At 41.1% G+C, this 25538-nt stretch overlaps 1 protein-coding gene across 3 annotated transcripts; it reads right to left on the bottom strand.

The window, feature by feature from the left end:
• Positions 1 to 967: 967 nt before the first annotated feature.
• UNC50 (unc-50 inner nuclear membrane RNA binding protein) lies at positions 968 to 25530 on the bottom strand. 3 transcript variants are annotated; one of them, XM_077296514.1, is made up of 7 exons: positions 25406 to 25530; positions 23328 to 23390; positions 17110 to 17421; positions 11444 to 11564; positions 7787 to 7926; positions 7431 to 7532; positions 968 to 1212 (listed from the first exon to the last, which is right to left on the bottom strand). In XM_077296514.1, exons 3-7 carry the CDS (start codon positions 17387 to 17389, stop codon positions 1076 to 1078), a joined length of 780 nt encoding a protein of 259 aa, XP_077152629.1. In that variant the 5' UTR covers positions 17390 to 17421; positions 23328 to 23390; positions 25406 to 25530; the 3' UTR covers positions 968 to 1075. The 3 variants fall into 3 exon arrangements, with proteins under 3 accessions (XP_077152629.1, XP_077152632.1, XP_077152631.1); XM_077296517.1 differs by having other exon boundaries at positions 25498 to 25522; XM_077296516.1 differs by having other exon boundaries at positions 25311 to 25429.
• Between the last annotated feature and the right edge of the window lie 8 nt (positions 25531 to 25538).

Here is a 25538-nt window from a genome sequence, read left to right as displayed (position 1 = left end):
AAAATTGAAGACATCTATTTTTTTATACAAAAAAAATGGCTAAAAATAAATCAGTAGCGCATTTTCTGATTACAGCTTTCCTTTAATGAGACTTGAAGAACAACAACATAACATGGAGATATATGTGGATAAGTGTACCTTATAATCTCATTACATTTAAAAAAATAAATAAATCTGTGTCTTGTCAATCTTCATGGTTTTTTTATATTTGGAAATTGGTTGCAAGGAGCATAATGAAATAAACAGCACAGAGTAAGAGGTCTGTGACATAGTATAAGGGTATGTGCACACGTTCAGGATTTTTCACGATAAAAACGCATAAAAAACGCATACATACGCAATCCTATCATTTAGAATGCATTCCGCAATTTTTGTGCACATGATGCGGTTTTTTCTGCAAAAAAAAAAAAAGCACCATGTTCATTAATTTTGCGGATTTTTCACGTTTTTCCCACTATTTAATGCATTGGGAAAGCTCCGGAAAAAAACGCGAAAAAAACGCATGCGGATTTCTGGCAGAAATGTCTGGCTTTTGTCAGTAAATTTCTGCAAGAAATCCTGAACGTGTGCGCATAGCCTAAAGGTTATAAAAATAGCATGTATGTTAATGTAGTATGAAGGTGTGTGCATCTCGTGGGCTGCGGAATCAAATCTTAAAAGGAGGTCATTTACAGGTTTTTTTTATTATTATTGTTATTTAAACTGAGTATCTTCACCAGTTTCTTCAGCTTCACTAATCCTGGAACAGTTTCTTTTTTTTTTTTTCCTGTGTCCATCCTCTTCCACAATGCTGCCCATATAAAAAAAATAAATAAATAACTGTTGCAGAATCAGTGAAACAGAAGAAACTGGACAACAATCGGTGTAGACCGTTGAGTTGATTCCAAGGGCCTACTTGTAAAGAAAAAAAAAAAAAAGTATTTTATTACCTTTTTTTCTTTTTTTAACAAAGAAAGGAGAAAACAAATTATTTTTTTTTTTTAAAAGAGAAACTTTAACTATATTCTACCACAAAAAAGGGATATGTACAATTTATACAAAATTAACAATAATTAACAATAAAGCCACCCGATCTTCAGTTCACTCTGTACTTGTAGAAAGCACAGAGCAAGGCTGTGAAGTTCCATCCCAGAGCCAATGACAAGACATATAGCAATATCAAAGCTGCGAATGGGTAAAGTAATGTGACTGTGTTTTTCAAAAATGGCAGCGCTGAGGAGAGAAAACAGAAAAGTGTACTTTACAGGACAATTCTCACTTTACATATACATTTTTTTATAACATTATTGTTTAATTGCCAGAGTGGTATTACTAATTATGTTCCCTGTCTGTAGAAGAATACTTAGTTATCATCCATCATCTTCTGCTGTTCTTGGCAATGCTCCTGCTCGGCTAGTTGTGACCTACCGGACCCTTCCAGTGTTTGCTAGGTGGACCACAAGTCACTTCTCAATTTAAAGTCTGAGAGATAGAAAGAGGCCAGCATGAGGCTCTCAGAATTCCATTGGCAGCTTGTGACCGTTATCTCTGACTTCCGTCACAAGATGGCAGAACAGAATCGTAGCAAAGCTGGTGAAAAGCAGAAGACGCCGGCTGGCAAGTATTTTACTATGGGCAGGAACAGACTTTAGTGACACCACAATGGCAACGGAAATATATATAAAAAAAAAAAAAATAGCAGTAGTGCTTTAAAAGATTCCCATCTAAACGGAAAACATAAAACAAAATACAGGACAATACGTGCGAGTGAGGTTTTCTATAAAAAATAATGGTTAAAATAAAAAAACAAAAAACAAAATCACATTTCTGCTTTTAAATTGAGGGCATTCTGCTCATTTTCCAATCGGAAGCATACCTATTACACACATGGTCAAAATTGTTGGTGCCCCTCGTTTAATGCCAGAAAAACCCACAATGGTAACAGAAATAACTTGAATCTGACAAAAATAATAATAAATAAAAGATCTAGGAAAATGAACAAATGAAAGTCAGACATTGCTTTTCAACCATGCTTCCACAGAATTAAAAAAATAAAATAAAATAATAAAACTGAAATAGGCCCGGACAGAAATGATGGTACCCCTGAAAATAATGTGACAAAGGGGACATGTTAAATCAAGGTGTGTCCACTAACTACCATCACATGTGTCTACAATCTTGGAATCAGTGAGTGGGCCTGTATATAGGGCTACAGATACTCACTGTGCTGTTTGGTGACATGGTGTGTATCACACTCAACATGGACCAGAGGAAGCAAAGGAAAGAGTTGTCTCAGGAGATTAGAAAGAAAATTATAGACAAACATGTTAAAGGTAAAAGTTATAAGACCATCTCCAAGCATTTTGATGTTCCTGTGACTACAGTTGCACATATTATTCAGAAATGTAAGATCCATGGGACTGTAGCCAACCTCCCTAGACATGGCCGCAGGAGGAAAGTCGATGACAAATCAAAGAGACAGATAATACGAATGGTAACAAAAGAGCACAGAAAATTTTCTAAACAGATTAATTATGAACTTCAAGCTCAAGGAACATCAGTGTCATATCGCACCATCCATAGTTGTATGAGCCAAAGTGGACTTCATGGGAGATGACCAAGCACGACACCATTGTTGGGGAAAAAAAATAAAAAAATAAAAAAGCCAGACTGGAATTTGCCAAACTACATGTTGACAAGCCACAAAGCTTCTAGGAGAATGTCCTATGGACAGATGAGACATAAATTGAATATTTTGGCAAGGCACATCAGCTCTATGTTCACAGATGGAAAAATGAAGCATATCAAGAAAAGAACACTGTGCCTACTGTAAAACATGGAGGAGGCTCTGTTATGTTCTGAGGATGCTTTGCTGCATCTGGCACAGGGTGTCTAGAATCTGTGCTGGGTACAATGAAATCTCAACACTATCAATGAATTCTAGAGAGAAATGTGCTGCCCAGTGTGAGAAAGCTTGGTCTCAGTCGCAGGTCATCGGTCTTGCAACAGGACAATGACCCAAAACACATAGCCATTATTGGGTGTTTTTAGTTAAGAGGAAAACATTGGACTATTCTGAAGTGGCCTTCTATGAGCCCTGACCTAAATCCTATTGAGCATCTTTGGAAAGAGCTGAAACATGCCATCTGGAAAAGGCAACCTTCAGACACGAGACAACTGGAGCAGTTTGCTCTGGAGGAGTGGGTCAGAATATGCGTCGAGAGGTGCAGAAGTCTCATTGACAGTTACAGGAATCGTTTGATTGCAGCGATTGCCTCAAAAAGTTGTGCAACAAAATATTCAGTTTAGGGTACCAGCATTTCTGTGCAGGTCTATTTCATGAGTTTTATTTTTTTTTAATTCTGTGGAAGTAATGTCTGACTTTCATTTGTTCATTTTCATAGATTTTTTATTTATTATTACTTTTGTCAGATTAAAGTTATTTCCGTGACCATTGTGGGTTTTTCTGCCACTGAATGAGAAGTACCAACAATTTTGACCACGTGTGTATATTGTGGATTTCATAAGAATTTATCTTTTGAAATCTGCAGAAAAATCCCCACCTAACACAATTTGATTCTTACACAGGCAAACTTCATCCTGCCCTTGGCTGAGAAGTGCATACAAGTGTATCCAATCGGGGCAGTGCTCTGTGAGTTAATTATCTTGGCAGCTCCTTCCTGATATGTTCTTATGTGGCAGACTGTATGACTGAGAATGGTTTTTGTTTTTATGCTGGAGGTGCATTAGTTTGTGTAAACCAAAATACAAAACTTTCTGCCAAAAAATCTGAGACCTTAAAGAAGCACTCCCAGAAAACTTTTCATTCCTTATATCTGTCTAAATGGTACACATATCATGTAGTGTAAGTGCGGTCATCTTCCATGGTTTCCAGTGCCGCTCCCGTCCTCCTTTTGGTCATGTGACTTCTATTCAGACTTGCCGATCAAACTGGGGTATGTGCGAGCCAGAAGTGGCCTTTACAATGTAATTCTGTGGAGCGCCAGAGCGAAGCTTTAACACCATAAACGAGACTTACGGCTCGCACTTACCTCAGGGTGGGCCAGCAAGTCTGAAAAGAAGTCACATAATCCAAAATAAGACAGGAGAAGTGGAAGAATAAAATATGCAGGAGTACAATGATATATGTGCTTCCACAGTAGCTTAATAATAAAACACTGTATATGGATCATATTTTGCATCAAACCGGGCACAGAAGACTCACAGGCAAGGTATCAAAACTTACCTGAGTTACATGTTTTGTTTTCCCCCCTGAAACGTTCCTAATGGATCGTACCCTATGGGCACATACCTAAGGGAGTCCGACTCACCTGTTGCTCAGGTCATTATTATATACTCTACCTACCCAGCCCGAGTCTGTGCCCGCTTGATGTCAAACATGATCCATATAGTGATTTACTAACCTACCTTTGTGGCACACATATCTGTGAACTCCTTACACTCTCTATATATAAGCACTCAGCACCTATAGTTTGTGTTTTCTCATGAAATATATGATTTTTAATGCATCTACTCTTTATTTAAATACCTTATATACCATTGAGTAGGCTCTTAACATCCCCAGCACATTTATCACCAGTGGAGCCCCGGATATATGAGCTTTATATCACGTATGAACAATAATTATGTATACTCCTACTTTGATTTCTGTTATATGACTACTATCCCTATTTTTAATTGGATTTAATAACGCAACTAATAGTACACTAATAACACAAATAATCAATATTAATTGTACGTTTTGTTTGTGGAAGTCATCTTTGCATATTCATCTACTCCTTACCTAGACGATGACGTGGTCACAGACATGGTCACACAGCGCACCATTAGCAGTTACCCAGCCCTATAGTGCTACCAGACACTCCCGTATTCTTTAACATGGAAGATACAACACACATGAGCAGCCATGAGAGCATGTCTTTGACCACATAGTTGAGGGCTGCATGGAGAGGCATCGAGGGCCGCCTGTGGGCCCGGGACACAGGTTCTGAACTCCTAATCTAAAGTGTCAGTGGCCCCCTGACAGATGAGCTCATGGGAGAGAAGACGTTGCTGGAGGAGTCTGGAGCACTCCCTCATAGAAAATAAAGGTGCGCTCGGTGCAATCTGTATGGACATCTTAAATTTCCATAGTTATTTCCATCTTTGGCTACCGGCTGGCTGAAGCCAAAAGGCAGTGAAGCTTATCAATGTTTATGTCCTACTACACACATGGGGCTTTGGACGGAGCCTTCTACTGCAGACAGTCAGGGCCGGGAAAAGGGGTAGGCAACTGGGGGAGGGGCGCACTTTGGGAGGGAAAAAAAAACAAACGAACGACTTGCTGAATGTCTGCAGCCAACTGATGCCTTCCTCCAGTCTCAGACATTCAGCGCACAGATAGCCAGGGAGCAGGTACAGAAGTGAGCAGTGTCAATGAGTCACTCACACTGCTCACCGATCTCTGTCGGCACCCTGGCTGTTATTCGGTCCCTGCACTCCATTGTATTAAAGTGTATCAGACGCGAATGCAATTGATGTGAGCGCCGCCCTGGACAGGAGCAGAGGAGCTAATCAGTTTCCTGCTCTGCCAGGAACTCCAACAGAATGCAGGCTACTTCTGGCCTGCACCCTTGGAGACGATGCCCGCAGTCCCGACACTGCATCACGCGCCCACTGATATCCATGATAGGAGAGGAGCCTGAGGTGTACAGGGAGACTGGATTACAGCTGATGTGTAGACACCAGACTGTATGGGGGGCATTACACTATATTAGTGACTGTGGGGACATAATACTGTATGGGGGCTGTGTTGGACATCACACTATATATGGAGGGCTGTGTTGGACATCATACTGCATGAGGGGCTATTGTGGGCATCATAGTGTATATTGAAGGGCTGTTGTAGATATACTACATAGATGGCTGAGCTGACAATCACACTGTTGGGTGACAGTGGGGGGGGGGTACAGTTTGTAGGGGACAACGTTGTGGGCAGTATGAGGGCATAGTGTGGAGAGAGGGCAATATGAAATAGGGGTACAATATGGAGAGAAGTTAGCATGGCAGTATGGAGATATCGAGAGTGTAAGGGAAAACTAGAGAGGGCACAGTCACGATATAGGCAATGGTTCATAAGGGCGGATTATATTGCCGTTATATCTCAAATACGCGGATAGTGTGGCGGGTGTAGCTCACAAGGGCACGCACTGTGCAGCCCATATCCAATAGGAGGCTAATTTAGGGCATAGTATAGACAGATTTTTTTTTTATGCAGATGGCATTTTAATGACACTCTTATTTTTATTTGCACTGTGTCAGGATGTGCAGCTGAAAACCAGAGAAGATGGAAGACTGCTTAGACAAGCCGTGGGTGTAAAAAGTCATCCTGGCACCTAAACAAGATGGAGATGAACCTATAAAAAGGTACCTGGATGTAAATGTTTAGTTGGGATACTGCCAGAGTCTCATCAGTACTGTGGTTCCTGTATGGTCTGCAGACTGATAATGGCTGTCAACAACAACTCTCAGCATCTCCTTAGCATTGCTAAGGACATACTGGGAGTTGTAGGTTCATGTGATACAAATGTATATACGGCTGACTGGACATTACAATTGATTGTTGTACTAAGCTTCTAATGATTTATTTACTGATGATGGTTCTTGTGCCATAGTTATGAACTATTGATGGCTCTGGGGTTCCATTTATGTACGGATGATGATTTTGGTTTCGTATTCACGTACGGATGGTGGTTCTGATGATGAATACAACACCAGAAGCATCAAAACTACATGAATATCACTATAGCCATCAGTAGTCCATGAATACAGAATAAGAACACCCATAACTACATGAGTACGTCACTAGAGCCATTCTCCGAAAAGGAACACATCACCAGAGACACTATCCATACAGGAATACAACACCAGAATGACCATCAGTTTGGTTACGAACTGTATTTGTCACATGACAGACACAACAACCATCATACGTATCCCTTTGTCTATATTGGGGTCTGTTTGTTTCCTTAAAGGATATCTTTTAAAGCTACGCTCCCAAATCCGCTTTGAATACAAAAGAATGGTCCATTTTTTTTCTCTTTTTTGACATCCGTTTTGCATCTATTTTTTTTTCTCATCATTTTAACTGTCTGAACTTTTTTTCTATCCACTGATGCTTAAAATTGGATCAATTGAAAAAAAAAAAGATTAAAAACGGAAGAAATTCTTTTTACTTCACTTTTCCATCCGTATTTCATGGATCCACATTGATTTTAATGGCCAAGTCTGATTCACAAAACAGATCAGAAAAGTCTATAATCTAATTTTCACAGATCGGACACACGGATTGTTTTTTTTCATGGAAGTGTGAATGCAACCTAAAGATAATTTTACGCAACCATTTTTAATAACTGCATACAGAAAAACGAAAATTCGACCCAGTTACATACCGCTATATCCAAGGAATGTTATATAGATGTAATAACCGATTGCAATCAACCAGAATGTGTTCCCAACAAAGTATCCAATAAACCATTCTGGCAAGACCACATCTGCAAAATAAAGTGGAAAGAATCAATAAAACAGTCAGACGAGGAATGCAGTGAGAAAATAGACGGATATTCCAGGGGTAATAATACAATTAGGAAAGGAAGTTAAGAAAATTATTCGACCCTCAAACTCCCCCAAAGACTTCACCAATGTGGTTTTGATACTCTACACAGCACGGTTATGTTTTCATCCTGGAGATTGTGTGTAACCTATAATCAGAGATAGAAAACACACATCTAAAAGGTAACTTCCTTACATTTGATAAAAAACAACTGGATAAAGTGCAGGATGACCAGAAGTGGATAGAATGCATTCAAGTGGACATCAAACGCATAACCCCATTCCACATCATAATCCCGTCCCTGATGTTTTACCAGGTACTTGTTGGAAATAAACCTGAAATAGAACAGATAAATGTTAGAAAGTAAGCTTTTCATACACGTATCCAGAAACCCTAACTCTTGAATACTGGTTTATAGTTTTATAACTAAAGAAAAAACAAATCATTTACTTTTATTTTCCAATACACATAGGTAACAGAAGGGGGCTGGTTCAGGTACTTAACCAAAAAACAAACACAAAAAAAAAAACAAAAAACAGGCAGCCCCCTCCAAACACATCCCTGCAACAGAGACAGAGGAAGTTCCACTTTGAGCAACAACTTTAGCACCTTAAAGGAATTGACTCCTTTATCTTTATTTTACCCCCCAAAAACTAAGTATTACTGATTCTGCTCCAGCACTTTTCTAATGTTGTTAGACCCACCAGTCAGCATACGTCTGTTCTGAAAATCACAGCTGGTAACCAGACATTTCCCTCCATTAGGCTATGTGCACACGTCAGGATTTCTTGCAGAAATTTCCTGAACAAAACTGGACATTTTCTGCAAGAAATCCGCATGCGGTTTTTTCCGGAGCTTCCCAATGCATTAAATAGCGGCAAAAACACGCAAAATTAATGAACATGCTGCGTTTGAAAATGCATAAAAATGATGGGATGCTTATGTATGCGTTTTCTAACCGTTTTTTTACGTGGAAAACGGCCGAAAAAACGCGAAAAATTCTGAACGTGTGCACATAGCCTTATAATAGAGCTTAGACAGGTTACAAGCTGATTTATATGAATGACAGCCTTGATCTTCTGTAAATCTCCATTTGCTTGAACAGTCCAAAATCTGCATTTTCTGTGGGGGTTCAACCAAGAAAATCCACCATGCCTGCATTTGGTATGACTTGTAGATTTAGAGGTTACATTTTTAGAGAAGGGGAAAGAGAATATCTTGGGTTCATAAACATGTACTGCTGAAATCGGATGTTAAATCCAGTTATTTTTTCAATATGAAAAGTAATAGAAGTTTTGACTATTAAACAGCGAACGCTTCATCAGGGTATAACGTATAGAGTATACAGTGCTTAAAAAAAAAAAAAGCAATTTTTTTCACTGATTGGCATCTCTTGTAATCTTGAGATTACTTATGTTAGGCTATGTGCACACAGTGCGTTTTTGATGCATGTTCGCAGCATTTTTTCAGCACAGAATTGATCCAAAACGATATGGACACCTTATGCAAGCTAATTCAATGACAATCCTGAAGTGCTGTGTACATGATCAATAATTTTCCTCAAGTATTTGCAGTGCGTTTTTTTCTGCAGCATATCAATTCTTTTTGCGTTTCTGCAGCCTTTTACACCCACTGAGTCAGTCAAATCCGCAGCAAAAACACATGGGGACCCTACATCAATTTTTTTTCTGGGGTCCCCCTTAAACTAGCCAGTAAAGTCTAAGCAAACAGCTGTGAGCTGAGATTAATAGCCTGGGAACCTTTATGGCTATTGGCTCCTTCCCAGAATATTAACATCAGCCCTCAGCGGTCTGCTTTCCCTCTGCTGGTTATTAAAATTACGCAGGAGCCCACGCAATTTTTTTTCTTCTTTAAAATTAACAGTTGCTGTCTAGTTACAGCCTATGTACCTTCGTTCTGTTAACGCTCCTACATAGGCTTGTGACAATGTGCGAGTTTATGTTTGTGTTTATCAGCTTAGTAATGAGGGTGTCTAGCTGACACCTTTTCATTACTAAGCCTAGAGATAGGTGTCAATGATGGCTGCTGACATCAAGCCCTAATCCCATTACCCTGATGCTACTGCATCAGCATGAAAAAGGTGGTGTTGAACCAAGAAATTACATCACAAAACTTTTTTTTTTAAATATCTTTATTTAGCTCAAAAAAGCATCCATTGCTGTACAAAAACGAACGCAAAATCGTGCCAAGAGAAATTTCTGCAAAAAAAAATACTCAATGTGCACAGTTATATATATATATATATATCACATATCACACATACACATGGCCACCTTGGGCTTTTGCTGCCCTATACTGCCATCTTGTGGTGATCGGCTATATTGCAATATTTACTCATTGCATCTTGAGATATTTTCCAAATGATATTTTGTGAATTTCCTATTAACATTTTAATACTACATTAATAAAAAATGAGGATACAAGAAGGTGTTTTTATATCTTAGTTATCTGGCACGCACTGGTTTGGGTGTGCTTGTTTGAACATAGCTTAACCATTTCGGGACTGGGCCATTTTCCCTCGTTCCTAACCAGGCACATTTGCAAATTTTCTCGTATGGATACTCAAAACAAGTTTTCCCTCTTTTGTCAATTGAAACATGGGGCTTCATTTTTAGAATCTTTTCTGTTTTGGTGACATCAGGGGAAAATTAAAGAAAATTAGGAAAAACCATGTCTATTTTTCCCCGATTTTTTTTTTAACCAAAGGACAACTAAAACATTTTAAATTATGTTCCACTTCATGTAGAAATTTATAGATTTTTGCAGGACTAGAAACAGTAATTCAGACTGGCAGAGTATTTTTATTTTTCTTTTTTAATTTCCTCACATATTGTAAGCTTACAAACAGGGCTCTCACTCCTCTTTGCATGTGTTGAACTATGCACTACTCTGTAATGTCTCTATTGTCTGTACAAGTGCCCTCTAAATTGTACAGTGCTGCAGAATATGTTGGCACTATAGAAATAAAAATTATTTTTCTTTTTTTTTTTCTATTTATTCCACACACTCCAACACACCGTGCCTCCCATAAGATCTTGAAAGATCTATAATACATTATTTTTCCTGTAATCGGGGCTGGCATAGTAACCCTACTTAGAGGGGAAATATAGCTTCCTGGATGCCCAGTGGAGCTAACTGGGTCTCCTAGGACCTAGAAGCTCTTGTTCCTTCTCTACACTCACTGATCACTGGGTCTACAGGAGGAAGCATCATCAGTAATTCCTAATCTGTATACAGAAGCACTGGTTCAGAGTTGTGCATACAACCATTGGAAAGGCAAATATGGTAATAAACCATGTTTGCCTTCTCTTTGTGGAGTCTGGCTGTGTCTGACAGCTACAGTCCCCCACAGCTGCATGATCTCCTGCAAGATGCTTACTCTGCATTGACGCTTTAGAATGTCAGTGCAGAATAAAGCGTGGCCCACCCAAACGCTTATTGTTTGGGAGAGGAGGTCCTCAAGTGTAGTTAATAGCCACATTCTTTTACTTCTAAGTTAATTGTAACTTTTAAAGAATTGGCGTTTTATATTTTGAAGACATCATTTCAGGAGTACAACACGCTAGTGCTGAATTGAAAATATGCCAGAAATGCAGGAAACAATGATTCTGTCATTATGATTTTAACCTAAAGCTCAAATGTTAAATATGTACCAAGGGAACCCAATGCAACCAGTCAGTACATATTCGTGACTGAAAACACTGCACTAGTGAATTATCTGCATTCATGGACATCAATGCATGCATGCATGTGTAAGGCGTTTAATTAGTATATCAAGTAATCAATATGGAGTGTGATACGCTTCTACATTGTAGTCAGTCATTTACTTACCACATGAGAGTGGAGATCAGCAGCCCAACACCAACACAGTCAATAAACACAATCCAGAGGAGAAGCTTTAAGATCTCCACAAATTTCATGTCCAAAACAAGTCCAAACATTAAAGTAGACACTGTGCAAAAAGAAATATGTGCATCTATATAAGAAACTGTGTATAGGGAGAATCCCAATCTTCCCCAAGTACAAGTCTAAAAGAAAAACTCAGAATTAGATAAATATAAGCGAATATTGAGACAAATGCTGGTTAGGTGGCTCATTTCATAATTTCTACAAAATTTCAGTGGACCATGTGACAGACAATTCGACTATTGGTGGCCAGTAGAGTTAGAGGGGGCATAAGAGCTATGTCCCCACTAAACCTGGTAGATGCCAGCAGTGTTAGACAGCCGCCATCTGCCAGTAACAGGAGGGACCTGCGCTTGACTATGGCATTTGAATTATGCTATTTCCAATCGACCAGTGCAGTCACATTGCCGAAGGCCCCTATGGCTGCCATCTTAGCCCTCCTGTGATGCCAGCCTGTGGATTTCATAAGAGACATTTTCTTTATATACTGCAATATTGCACTATAATATACAAACGAAGAAAACAGCGATCAAAAATTCCCAAACATTATTATATAAAGTTACAAAAAAATCTTTATTAATCACTGGGGGTACATGGCCGGGTCTCTGTAGCAGTGCGCCCTCCACGACGCGCGTTTCGGCTGGGAAAAGCCTTTGAGCTACACAGACCCGGCCATCTGATCAGGTATACACTTGCCGATGTACTATGGATATTTCTTGCATGTATGCAATACCAGCTTCTGTCTGCTACTAGGCCTATTGAGAATGTGCAATATTATTAGGGTTAATTGATACTTTAACACTCTATATACCCTGTTAGCTTGTGTGCCCATATCTTGCAATGCATGTTTTTGCAGGTTCCTTCCCTTGCTTCCATGTACCCCCAGTGATTAATAAAGAATTTTGTAACTTTATATAATAATGTTTAGGAATTTTTGATCGTCGTTTTCTTCGTTTGTATATTTTGGTATATCAGCGATTTATTTGATACTGATGGGTCAATTCTGTGCTTCTATGAAGCTTTTATACAATATTGCACTATGTAGAGTAAGTTGGTAGACGTCAACTAAACAGTACAGAAATGAAAAAAACAAAGACTAGTTCAAATACAAAATAATAAAAATTTAAAAATCTAATCTCTCCCTTTTTCCTTTAAATAAGCATATTTGGTATCATAATAAAGTCTGATTCATTAAAATATAAAATTAACCTGTACAGTAAACACTGTATAACGGGTAAAAAAAAAAAAAATCCCGCCAGAATTGTAATTTTTCAGATGCCACACAAGTCTAAAAAAGGAGATAAAAAACATTTGGGCACAATTGCACTTGTCACCATTTTATCACCCTTCAATTTTCTTTCTTTGGTTTACATGTACAATATATAGTAAAGTGAATAGTGTCATTAAAGGGGTTATCCGTGACTTTACAAAAAATGTATCTAAGCACTAACAGGCAGGTAATTGCAACTTACCTGCCTGTTGTGCACGGCGACATTCCTCCCCGGCACAGAGCGGTCACAGACACTCCTGCTGGGGATTCAGAAGCCTATGCCAATGTCACGTCTACAGAGTGGAGGCTTATTTCCTGGTTGACTGTCAACGGGGCGCCACTTCCGAGGTCATTCCGATTGACAACTGGATCCCCTCTGCCTAACTAGGGGAGGCGGCTGTCAATCAAAATGACCTCGGAAGTCCCGCTCCGTCACGTCAGCAGAGGCAGCTGAATCCCGGCAGGAGCACTCCGCGACAGCTCTGTGCCGGGGAAGAACGGCGCTGTGCACAACAGGCAGATAAGTTGCAATTACCTACTTGTTAGTGCTTAGATACATTTTTAGTCCCGGATACACCCTTTAACCCCTTTACCCCCAAGGGTGGTTTGCACATTAATGACCGAGCCAATTTTTACAATTCTGACCACTGTCCCTTCATGAGGTTATAACTCTGGAACGCTTCAACGGATCTTGGCGATTCTGACTTTGTTTTCTCGTGACATATTGTACTTCATGTTAGTGGTAAAATTTATTCGATATAACTTGCGTTTATTTGTGAAAAAAACGAAAATTTGGCGAAAATTTGGAAAATTTCACAATTTTCCAACTTTGAATTTTTATGCCCTTAAATCAGAGATATGTCACGCAAAATACTTAATAAGTAACATTTCCCACATGTCTACTTTACATCAGCACAATGTTGGAACCAAAATTTTTTTTTGTTAGGGAGTTATGAGGGTTAAAAGTTGACCTGAAATTTCTCATTTTTACATCATTTTTTTTTTTTAGGGACCACATCTCATTTGAAGTCATTTTGAGGGGTCTATATGATAGAAAATACCCAAGTGTGACACCATTGTAAAAACTGCACACCTTAAGGTGCTCAAAACCACATTCAAGAAGTTTATTAACCCTTCAGGTGTTTCACAGGAATTTTTGGAATGTTTAAATAAAAATGAACATTTAACTTTTTTTCACACAAAATTTATTTCAGCTCCAATTTGTTTTATTTTACCAAGGGTAACAGGAGAAAATGGACCCCAAAACTTGTTGTACAATTTGTCCTGAGTACGCTGATACCCCAACCACTGTTTGGGCGCATGGCAGAGCTCGGAAGGAAAGGAGCGCCATTTTACTTTTCAATGCAAAATTGACTGGAATTGAGATGGGAGGCCATGTTGCGTTTGGAGAGCCCCTGATGTGCCTAACATTGAAACCCCCCACAAGTGACACCATTTTGGAAAGTAGGCCCCCTAAGGAACTTATCTAGATGTGTGGTGAGCACTTTGACCCACCAAGTGCTTCACAGAAGTTTATAATGCAGAGCCGTAAAAATAAAAAATCATATTTTTTCACAAAAATGATCTTTTCGCCCCCAATTTTTTATTTTCCCAAGGGTAAGAGAAGAAATTGGACCCTAAAAGTTGTTGTGCAATTTGTCCTGAATACGCTGATACCCCATATGTGGGGGTAAACCACTGTTTGGGCGCATAGCAGGGCTCGGAAGGGAAGGAGATGGAATTGAGATGGGACACCAGGTCGCGTTTGGAGAGCCCCTGATGTGCCTAAACATTGAAACCCCCCCACAAGTGACACCATTTTGGAAAGTAGACCCCCTAAGGAACTTATTTAGATGTGTTTTGAGAGCTTTCAACCCCCAAATGTTTCACTACAGTTTATAACGCAGAGCCGTGAAAATAAAAACACTTTTTTTTCACAAAAATGATTTTTTAGCCCCCAGTTTTGTATTTTCACAAGGGTAACAGGATAAATTGGACCCTAAAAGTTGTTGGCCAATTTGTCCTGAGTACGCTGATACCCCACATGTGGGGGGAAACCACTGTTTGGGCGCATGGCAGAGCTCGGAAGGGAAGGAGCGCCATTTGGAATGTAGACTTAGATGGATTGGTCTGCAGGCGTCACGTTGCATTTGCAGAGCCCCTGATGTACCCAAACAGTACAAACCCCCCCACAAGTGACCCCATATTGGAAACTAGACCTCCCAGGGAACGTATCTAGATGTGTTGTGAGAACTTCGAACCCCCAAGTGTTTCACTACAGTTTATAACGCAGAGCCGTGAAAATAAAAAATCTTTTTTTCCCACAAAAATGATTTTTAGCCCCCAAATTTTTATTTTCCCAAGGATAACAAGAGAACTTCGACCCCAAAAGTTGTTGTCCAATTTGTCCCGAGTACGCTGATACCCCATATATTGTAGTAAACCCCTGTTTGGGCGCACGGGAGAGCTCGGAAGGGAAGGAGCACTGTTTTACTTTTTCAACGCAGAATTGGCTGGAATTGAGATCGGACGCCATGTCGCGTTTGGAGAGCCCCTGATGTGCCTGAACAGTGGAAACTCCCCAATCCTACCTGAAACCCTAATCCAAACACACCCCTAACCCTAATCCCAATGGTAACCCTAACCACACCCCTAAATGTAATCCAAACACTAACACTAACTTTAGCCCCAACCCTAACCCTAGCCCTAACGGGAAAATGGAAATAAATACATTTTTTTTAAAATTTTATTATTTTTCCCTAACTAAGGGGGTGATGAAGGGGGTTTGATTTACTTTTATAGCGTTTTTTATATCGGATTTTTACGATTGGCAGCTGTCACACACTAAAAGACGCTTTTTATAGCAAAAAAGTTTTTGCGTCTCCACATTTTGAGACCTACAATTTTTCCATATTTTGGTCCACAGAGTCATGTGAGGTCTTGTTTTTTGCGGGACGAGTTGACATTTTTATTGGTAACATTTTCGGACACGTGACAGTTTTTGATCACTTTTTATTCCGATTTTTGTGAGGCAGAATGACCAAAAACCAGCTATTCTTGAATTTCTTTTGGGGGAGGCGTTTATACCGTTCCGCGTTTGGTAAAATTGATAAAGCAGTTTTATTCTTCGGGTCAGTACGATTACAGCGATATCTCATTTATATAATTTTTTTATGTTTTGGCGCTTTTATACGATGAAAGCTATTTTATAGAAAAAATAATTATTTTGGCATCGATTTATTCTGAGGACTATAACTTTTTTATTTTTTTGCTTATGATGCTGTATGGCGGCTCGTTTTTTGTGGGACAAGATCACATTTTCAGCGGTACCATGGTTATTTATATCCGTCTTTTTGATCGTGTGTTATTCCACTTTTTGTTTGGCGGTATGATAATAAAGCGTTGTTTTTTGGCTTTTTTTTTTTACGGTGTTCACTGAAGGGGTTAACTAGTGGGACAGTTTTATATGTTGGGTCATTACGGACGCGGCGAAACTAAATATGTGTACTTTTATTGTTTTTTTTTGTTTTTTTTAGATAAAGAAATGTATTTATGGGAATAATATATATATATTTTTTTTTCTTTATTTAGAATTTTTTTTTTTTTTTTTTTAACACGTGGAAATTTTTTTTTTTTTACTTTTTTTTACTTTGTCCCAGGGGGGGACATCACAGATCGCTGATCTGACAGTTTGCACAGCACTCTGTCAGATCAGCGATCTGACATACAGCCGTACAGGCTTACCAGCGACTGCTGTGGACCCGGAAGTACTCCCTGCAGGACCCGGATGCAGCCCCACAGCCATTTTGGATCCGGGGCCTGCAGGGAGGAGACGCTCGGTACAAGGTGAGTACATCGCCTTGTACCGATCGTCTCAGGGAAGCACGCAGGGAGCCTCCTCCCTGCGCGATGCTTCCCTGTACCGCCGGTACACTGCGATCATGTTTGATCGCAGTGTGCCGGGGGTTAATGTGCCGGGGCGGTCCGTGAAAGTCAGCTGACGCGCGGCCGATCGCATATGACGTACTATCCCGTCGGTGGTCATACGGGCCCACCCCACCTCGACGGGATAGTACGTCAGATGTCAGAAAGGGGTTAATAACTACAACTTGTCCCACAAAGACAACGGTTGATGGAAAAAAAAAAATATATATGGCTCTGGGAAGAAGGAAGAAGAAAAAAGTGTATGTTAACAGAAAGAGGAAAGCAAAGAGTACATAAAAATAAGAATCAATCTAAGTTAAAACTGAATAATTAATAGAGGTTTAGACAAAACGACACCATCCAGCAACAGACAGCCCCATGTCTTAATACAACCTACCACATAGCCAAATACTTAGCAGGACTAGGAATGCCGGGTCATCTCTCGCCCACTGGTCCTTGGTCTGCTTCCTGTATTGGAAGTTTCTGTACACTTTCTGCGGAGAAGTAAAAAGATAAAGCATCTGCCAGAGGGCGAATTCGAAGTCCATGTGTCTGAAGTGAATAAGCCTCCGCAGGTACTTGTAGCGCTTGGCTCCGGCTGTGTGTCGTGCTGCATCCCGAGAACTTAGTGTACCGTTGCCTTGTGTCCGAGAATTCACTAACGTGGTGGGCAGCATCTTGTGGGCAATGATGTGGCTTCACATATAGCCTGCAGAGAGAAGAGGAAAGCTGACATCTGCAAATCCAGACATTTACAGCAGGTGGTAAAGGGTTAACTAAGGTAGTGACGAAAGAACGGAAAAGAAAAACTTTTAACGATCGGAGGTCGTTTCCACAGGCAGACCAAAGTGATACGCACTGACTAGATCACTCGGGGCACATAGGCTGCCATAGATCTTGGCAGTGCGAGTCCTGTTTACAAAGGAAGATGTGCTGCCGAGGATGACGATCTTTTATGCTGCTCAAAAGATCATTTCACTCAATAAACAAAAGTTTTGCTTGTTCATCGGCAGCCTGTTTGCACAACAAGATAATTGTGAAACAAACATTTTTAACTCCTTCAAGCTCGAACCCGTTGTTACCCCCCTGACCACGCCAAAATTTTACTGTTCTGACCAGTGTCACTTTAATGAGGTACAGTTGTGGCCAAAAGTATTGACACCCCTGCAATTCTGTCAGATAATACTCAGTTTCTTCCTGAAAATGATTGCAATCACAAATTCTTTGGTATTATCTTCATTTAATTTGTCTTAAATGAAAAAACACAAAAGAGAATAAAGCAAAAAGCAAAACATTGATCATTTCACACAAAACTCCAAAAATGGGCCAGACAAAAGTATTGGCACCCTCAGCCTAATACTTGGTTGCACAACCTTTAGCCAAAATAACTGCGACCAACCGCTTCCGGCAACCATCAATGAGTTTCTTACAATGCTCTGCTGGAAGTTTAGACCATTCTTCTTTGGCAAACTTCTCCAGGTCCCTGATATTTGAAGGGTGCCTTCTCCAAACTGCCATTTTCAGATCTCTCCACAGGTGTTCTATGGGATTCAGGTCTGGACTCATTGCTGGCCACCTTAGAAGTCTCCAGTGCTTTCTCTCAAACCATTTTCTAGTGCTTTTTGAAGTGTGTTTTGGGTCATTGTCCTGCTGGAAGACCCATGACCTCTGAGGGAGACCCAGCTTTCTCACACTGGGCCCTACATTATGTTGCAAAATTTGTTGGTAGTCATCAGACTTCATAATGCCATGCACACGGTCAAGCAGTCCAGTGCCAGAGGCAGCAAAGCAAGCCCAAAACATCAGGGAACCTCCGCCATGTGTGACTGTAGGGACCGTGTTCTTTTCTTTGAATGCCTCTTTTTTTTCTCCTGTAAACTCTATGTTGATGCCTTTGCCCAAAAAGCTCTACTTTTGTCTCATCCGACCAGAGAACATTCTTCCAAAACGTTTTAGGCTTTTTCAGGTAAGTTTTGGCAAACTCCAGCCTGGCTTTTTTATGTCTCGGGGTAAGAAGTGGGGTCTTCCTAGGTCTCCTACCATACAGTCCCTTTTCATTCAGACGCCGACGGATAGTATGGGTTGACACTGTTGTACCCTCGGACTGCAGGGCAGCTTGAACTTGTTTGGATGTTGGTCGAGGTTCTTTATCCAACATCCGCACAATCTTGCGTTGAAATCTCTTGTCAATTTTTCTTTTCCGTCCACATCTAGGGAGGTTAGCCACAGTGCCATGGGCTTTAAACTTCTTGATGACACTGCGCACGGTAGACACAGGAACATTCAGGTCTTTGGAGATGGACTTGTAGCCTTGAGATTGCTCATGCTTCCTCACAATTTGGTTTCTCAAGTCCTCAGACAGTTCTTTGGTCTTCTTTCTTTTCTCCATGCTCAATGTGGTACACACAAGGACACAGGACAGAGGTTGAGTCAACTTTAATCCATGTCAACTGGCCGCAAGTGTGATTTAGTTATTGCCAACACTTGTTAGGTGCCACAGGTAAGTTACAGGTGCTGTTAATTACACAAATTAGAGAAGCATCACATGATATTTCGAACAGTGCCAATACTTTTGTCCACCCCTTTTTTATGTTTGGTGTGGAATTATATCCAATTTGGCTTTAGGACAATTCTTTTTGTGTTTTTTCATTTAAGACAAATTAAATGAAGATAATAATACCAAAGAATTTGTGTTTGCAATCATTTTCAGGAAGAAATTGAGTATTATTATTATTTATTGTTATAGCGCCATTTATTCCATGGCGCTTTACAAGTGAGGAGGGGTATACATAATAAAAACAAGTACAATAATCTTAAACAATACAAGTCATAACTGGTACAGGAGGAGTGAGGACCCTGCCCGCGAATTATCTGACAGAATTGCAGGGGTGTCAATACTTTTGGCCACAACTGTAATATTCCAGGGGCGCTACAACATATACCAGTGATTCTGAGACTTTTCTCATGACACAATGTACTTTATGTTAGTGGTAAATTTAGGTTGATATGTTTTGCGTTTAATTGTAAAAATATCGGAATTTGGGGGAAAACGTTGAAAATTTTGCAATTTGCAAACTTATAATTTTTATGCCCTTAAGCCAGATAGTTATAGCACGCAAAATAGTCAATCATATTTACCACGTCTACTTTACATCAGCATCATTTTGGAAAAATATTTCTTATGTTAGGAAGTTAGAAGGGCTAAAAGTTTAACAGCAATTTCTCATTTTTCCCCAAAAATTTACAAAATCAATGTTTGTAGGGACCTATATCAAGTTTGAAGTGATTTTGAGGGGCCTATGTGACAGAAAATACCCAAAAGTGACATTTTAAAAACAGCACCCCTCAAGGTGCTCAAAACCACATTCAAGAAGTTTATTAACCCTTCAAATGCTTCACAGGAATTGAAGCAATGTGGAAGAAAAAAAATGAAAATTTTACTTTTTCCACAAAAGTGTTGCTTTAGCCCCAGAGTTTCATTTTTTATAAGGGTAACTGGAGAAAATGGATCATACAGTTTGTTGTGCAATGTCTTCTGAGTACGCCTATACCCCATAGTTGGTGGAAAACTACTGTTTGGGTGCACGGCAGGGCTGGGAATGGAGGGAGCGCCGTTTGACTTTTGGAACGCAAAATTGTTTTGAATAGATAGCGGATGCCATGCTGAGTTTGATGTTCCCAAACAGTGGAAACCCCTCACAAGTGACCCCATTTTATAACCTACACTCAAGGAATTTATCTAGAGGTGTGGTGAACACCTTGAATCCATAGGTGCTTCACAGAATTTTACAATGTTGAGTCGTAAAAATTACAATATCCGAATGCAGCTTACTGGCTGCGGTAGAGTAGGGTCCCAGCGTCGCTGCTGCAGAAATCTTCTGGCGGCGGCATGACATGGGAGATGTTGCAGGTCCCAGGCCGGTAGGAGGGGGTGATCAGCGGGGTGGGAGCTCCGCCAACATTTTTGTGAAAATATGGAGCCCCGGCACTTTCCATGCTTTTCAATGCGGCGGACCCAGGGAAAATGGTGGCCAGAGACGGCACAGGCGCCGATTGAGATATAGGCACCAAGATCTAGGCTCCCGAGATCTCAATTGCGTATGCGCCAACACTAGCGGCCATTTTCTCTGAGTCCACTGTGTTGAAAAACATGGAAAGTGCGTGAACTCCGGGCATTCACAAATTGTGAACCCGCACAGCCAAACACCACCTTCTACTAGTCTGGGACTGTCAGCTTCCTGCAGCAGCGACCCTGCCACCTGGGAGCCTGCCCCACGGCTGCTGCCCTCAAGGTAAGCTCCCGTAAAAGCAGATTATAAGACGCACCACCATTCTAGTAAAAACATTTTTTTTCCCTCCTGAAAAATTTGGGGTGTGTCTTACAATCTGCAAAATATGGTATTATTATTTTGCTTTTTTTTGTTTTGTTTTTTTATTTAGTCTTGCTATAGAAGTTTAACTTTTATTAATCTGTAAGGCTAGGTTCACATTACGTTCTAGCAGTCTGTTAGACGGACTGCGTTACATCGCGGCATAACGAGGTGTAACAGTCCTTTAACGCTGCCATTAAGCTCTATTTCGGGCGCATCGCTAGCGCACGCCCAAAATGTGCGTGCGCTAGCGATGTGCCGTCATTGAGTGACGGGACCTGGGACGCGGGCTGCAGCGTTTCCGGGTCCATCACTGCTAGCGCAGATAGAGCATCTACTAGCTCTATCTGCGCTAGCGATATGACATGTCGGCACTTGCCTTAACGCAGCCTGTTTAACGCATGTGTTGAACGGGCTGCTGTAACCTCTTTCTGACCTCGGACGGGATAGTACGTCTGAGGTCAGATACCGCGCTTTGATGCGGGCTCCGGCGGTGAGCCCGCATCAAAGCCAGGACATGTCAGCTGTTTTTTACAGCTGACATGTGCCCGCAATAGCGGCGGGTGAAATTGCGATTCACCTGCCGCTATTAACTAGGTAAATGCCGCTGTCAAACGCTGACAGCGGCATTTAACCGGCGCTTCCGGACGGAAATGAGCGCATCGGGGGTCAGCGATGTTTCTACATTGTAACCATAGAGGTCCTTGAGGCCTCTATGGTGACTGATGCCGGCCTGCTGTGAGCGCCACCCTGTGGTCGGCACTCATAGTACACCTGCATTTCTGCTGCATAGCAACGATCTGATGATCGCTGCTATGTAGCTGAGGCGATCGAGTTGTGCCAGCTTCTAGCCTCCTATGGAGGCTATTGAAGCATGGCAAAAGTAAAAAAAAAAAAAGTTAAAAAATATGTGAAAAAATAAAAAATATAAAAAATCACCCCCTTTTCGCCCCATTCAAAATAAATCAATAATAATAATAAAAAAATCAAACCTTCACATATTTGGTATCGCCGCGTTCAGAATCGCCCGATCTATCAATAAAAAAAAGGATTAACCTGATCACTAAACGGCGTAGCGAGAAAAAAAATTGAGACGCCAGAATTACGTTTTTTTTGTCGCTGCGACATTGCATTAAAATGCAATAACGGGCGATCAAAAGAACATATCTGCACCAAAATGCTATCATTAAAAACACCAGCTCGGCACGCAAAAAATAAGCCCTCACCCGACCCCAGATCATGAAAAATGGAGACGCTACGGGTATCGGAAAATGGAGCAAATTTGTTTTTTTGTTGTTTTTTTTTTTAGCAAAGTTTGAAATTTTTTTTTACCTCTTAGATAAAAGAGAACCTAGACATGTTTGGTGTCTATGAACTCGTACTGAGCTGGAGAATCATAATGGCAGGTCAGTTTTAGCATTTAGTGAACCTAGTAAAAAAAGCCAATCAAAAAACAAGTGTGGGATTGCACTTTTTTTGCAATTTCACCGCACCTGGAATTTTTTTCCCGTTATCTAGTACACGACATGCTAAAACCAATGATGTCGTTCAAAAGTACAACTTGTTTCGCAAAAAATAAGCCCTCACATGGCCATATTGACCGAAAAATAAAAAAGTTATGGCTCTGGGAAGAAGGGGAGCAAAAAACGAACACGGAAAAACGGAAAATCCCAAGGTCATGAAGGGATTAACGCAATGTGAACCTAGCCTTATAATGCACTGCAATGCTTTATACTTACCAGTATCACAGAAGCCTCTTAGACCATGCTGCTGGCATGGTCTAAGCAGGACACCGTTGCTGGCAGACCCAGAGGACGTCATGGCGACCTCAGGTTACCATGACAAGCATCGGGCCCGCACGATGACACCGAAGGAGTGCTGATCAGAAGGGAGACGGAGTCCCCTCCTTCTACCAGCCTCCTAAATGCTGTGGTCAATATCAACGATGGTGGCATTTAGGCGGTTAAACAGCGGTGTGGGCACTGCTCCTTTCTGCGACAGCTGGGGCTTGGCTATGACATAAGCCGAGCTCCCGGCGGCAGTTGCACTGTCACTGCTTCTGTACCATGCACGATTGCCAAGACGTACCAATGCATCATCAGCCAGGAACCCCTATCCGACCAAGACGTATAGGTATGTCAAATGTCGGTTAACAACGCTTGTTCATGAGTATCTTGCAGTGTAAATGCCTCTTTGCTATAGGTAGCAACAAAATATCTCACTGTGAAGAATAATAATAACTTACCTGTTCAAGTATTGTGAACAACAACTCCCAGCAGGTCTTAGTGGAAGGTCATGAGTTGTGATCCTAAACAATGAAAGCAAAGAAATGTTGGAACTTATTTAAAGCAGGAGAACCAGGCTCATATTATACAGTAAGAGGTTTTTCAAGTGCATCATAGCAACCAGTCTGTGAAAAATGGATGCCATTAGTGTCTGTCTTTAATTAAATGAGTCTGAAAAAAAGGGTTATTCTCTTTATATTAAATGGTAAAAATTGCAAAGTGTTTGAAAAAAAACAAACAAAAAAAACAAGAAACTTTGCAATTTACATCTTATTAAAAATCCTCTACATTTTCAAGAAGAGAAAGGGGGGCTCTGTTACTTTTATCTATATGATCTATCCTAAGAACTTTGTCATTAATATCAGATCAGTGGGGGGGTCTCACTCCCAGCACCCCCCACGATCAGCTGTTCTCAGTGCCAGCAGCAGCAAGATGTTAGCAGTTGCATCAACTGTGTAGTGGCTGCTGCTGGGTACTGAAGGACAGCCTGTATTTGGAATTAATGGAACTGTACCTGGCAGTAGGTACAGTACCGGACATTGATCACTGCAGTTGATGGAGCTGTGCTGTGACATGCAGCCCCTACCAGCGCTGAGAAAAGCTGATTGAGAGGGGTGCATGCTGGGTTTCAGCCCCCCACCAATTGGATATTGATGACCTATCCCCAGAATAGGTCATTGTGATGGTGTGATATGCTATGTGGGTATCATTTTTGTGTATATTTCTATTTTACTGATTATCATGGTGTTACTGTATCTTGTAGGATGAGTTATTTGCCATCTGATATTCTCCCCACAGTTCTGTATTGTTATCTCTCCACAGGGTCAGTGAATAATGTTGCTTACTAATATGCTAATGACATGTTGACCTAGCTTGTTGAAACAATGAGCCCCTGAGACCTTCCCCCTCCTGGCCTGTGAATGAGGGGGGAGACTTGTAAATATCAGGGAGGTGAGACACAGAGATCAGTCTGATGTGGAACCATGATGTGAAGAGCATATCACAGAGAAAGAAGGGAATATGGACTGATCCTCTGTGCTGGATTGTTGGACTTTTATTCTATAACTGAACCTGAACTGCATTCGTGTTCTGGAATATTTAATCCTTTGTGTGATGGATCGTATATATGGACCTTTCGTGTTTTGCCTAAATAAAGGTCTTGGAATTGTTCACTATTCTCTTGCTCTGTTGATTGTGTGATACCGGAGAAGGAACCCGTGACAGTCATCATTATAAAAGTAGCGGCACAACCATTTAATTGGGCGAGATCTGCCAGTAAAGTGGACCAGAGTAAGAAAGGTTTCAGTTTTACATGTATGAGCCACCATTTAATAAAATGTAAGGTACACATTAGGTGATGGAAATACAGACAGCACAGTTACGGCAAACACAGAATAAGCCCAAATACTGAGGGAAGTCACCTGATAGGCTAATGCCATGTATTAGAGGAAGTCTCATCACTGCACCTACTGTCATGTTATACCTCTCCCTCCAGTGCACAGGGCCACTAGTACGGAGGGTCTTGGATCAGTCTTATTGCTGGCTACTAGATATAGTCTAGTTCACTAATGGCGTGGTCTTACTGCCTCCTTAAAGGGATTTTCCTAAACCACTAAACACATTAACCATACACAGGACAGATGACACACGTGTGATCGCTGTGGGGGGTCCCGCCAGCGGGAGATCAGTGGCTCTGCTCCATCACACATGGATTTGGCAGGAATACCCCTTTAGGCATCTAATAGACGAGTGCAGGTCACACACCGGGGAGTCCACACAATGACATTGCCATGGCGACCCCAGAGCAAGCATAGTATCACATGACCGTAGAGAGGAGGGTCACTAGGACATGCCACTGTAACCCGCTCAGCTCCATTCTCACAGGGTAAATGAGAGGCTTGTGGCCACTGCACCAGTGTGGCTGACACACTTCAGACTCTCACCAATGAGGGCAGCAGCCCCTCATACCACAGCGCCAGCTCCAGGACAGAACTGCCAGTGACACGAGACTGGGTCCCCCACACGTCCAACACCTCACCTGGTAAAGCCCCGCACCCACACTGCTTCCTGCAACACAGCGCAGAACACGTAGAGCCCAGTGACGTCAGCAGCAGCCGGAAGTATGCTTACCGCCGAGGGCTCACGGGAAATGTAGTCTTCAGCCCTCGGAA

Source organism: Ranitomeya variabilis, chromosome 3 (assembly GCF_051348905.1).
Source record: "Ranitomeya variabilis isolate aRanVar5 chromosome 3, aRanVar5.hap1, whole genome shotgun sequence".
Lineage (NCBI taxonomy): Eukaryota > Metazoa > Chordata > Amphibia > Anura > Dendrobatidae > Ranitomeya > Ranitomeya variabilis.
Note: the sequence above shows the minus strand (reverse complement) of the source record. Positions and strands in the feature narration are given on the sequence as shown.

Excerpts from the sequence above, each read along its gene's own strand:
- UNC50 (XM_077296514.1), bottom strand. The coding sequence starts at position 17,389 with ATGCTGCCCACCACGTTAGTGAATTCTCGGACACAAGGCAACGGTACA. Across the intron at positions 11,565-17,109 it reads GCTAAGTATTTGGCTATGTG|TGTCTACTTTAATGTTTGGA; the intron begins GTAGGTTGTATT and ends CTTTTTGCACAG. Across the intron at positions 7,927-11,443 it reads CTGATCTCCACTCTCATGTG|GTTTATTTCCAACAAGTACC; the intron begins GTAAGTAAATGA and ends GTTCTATTTCAG.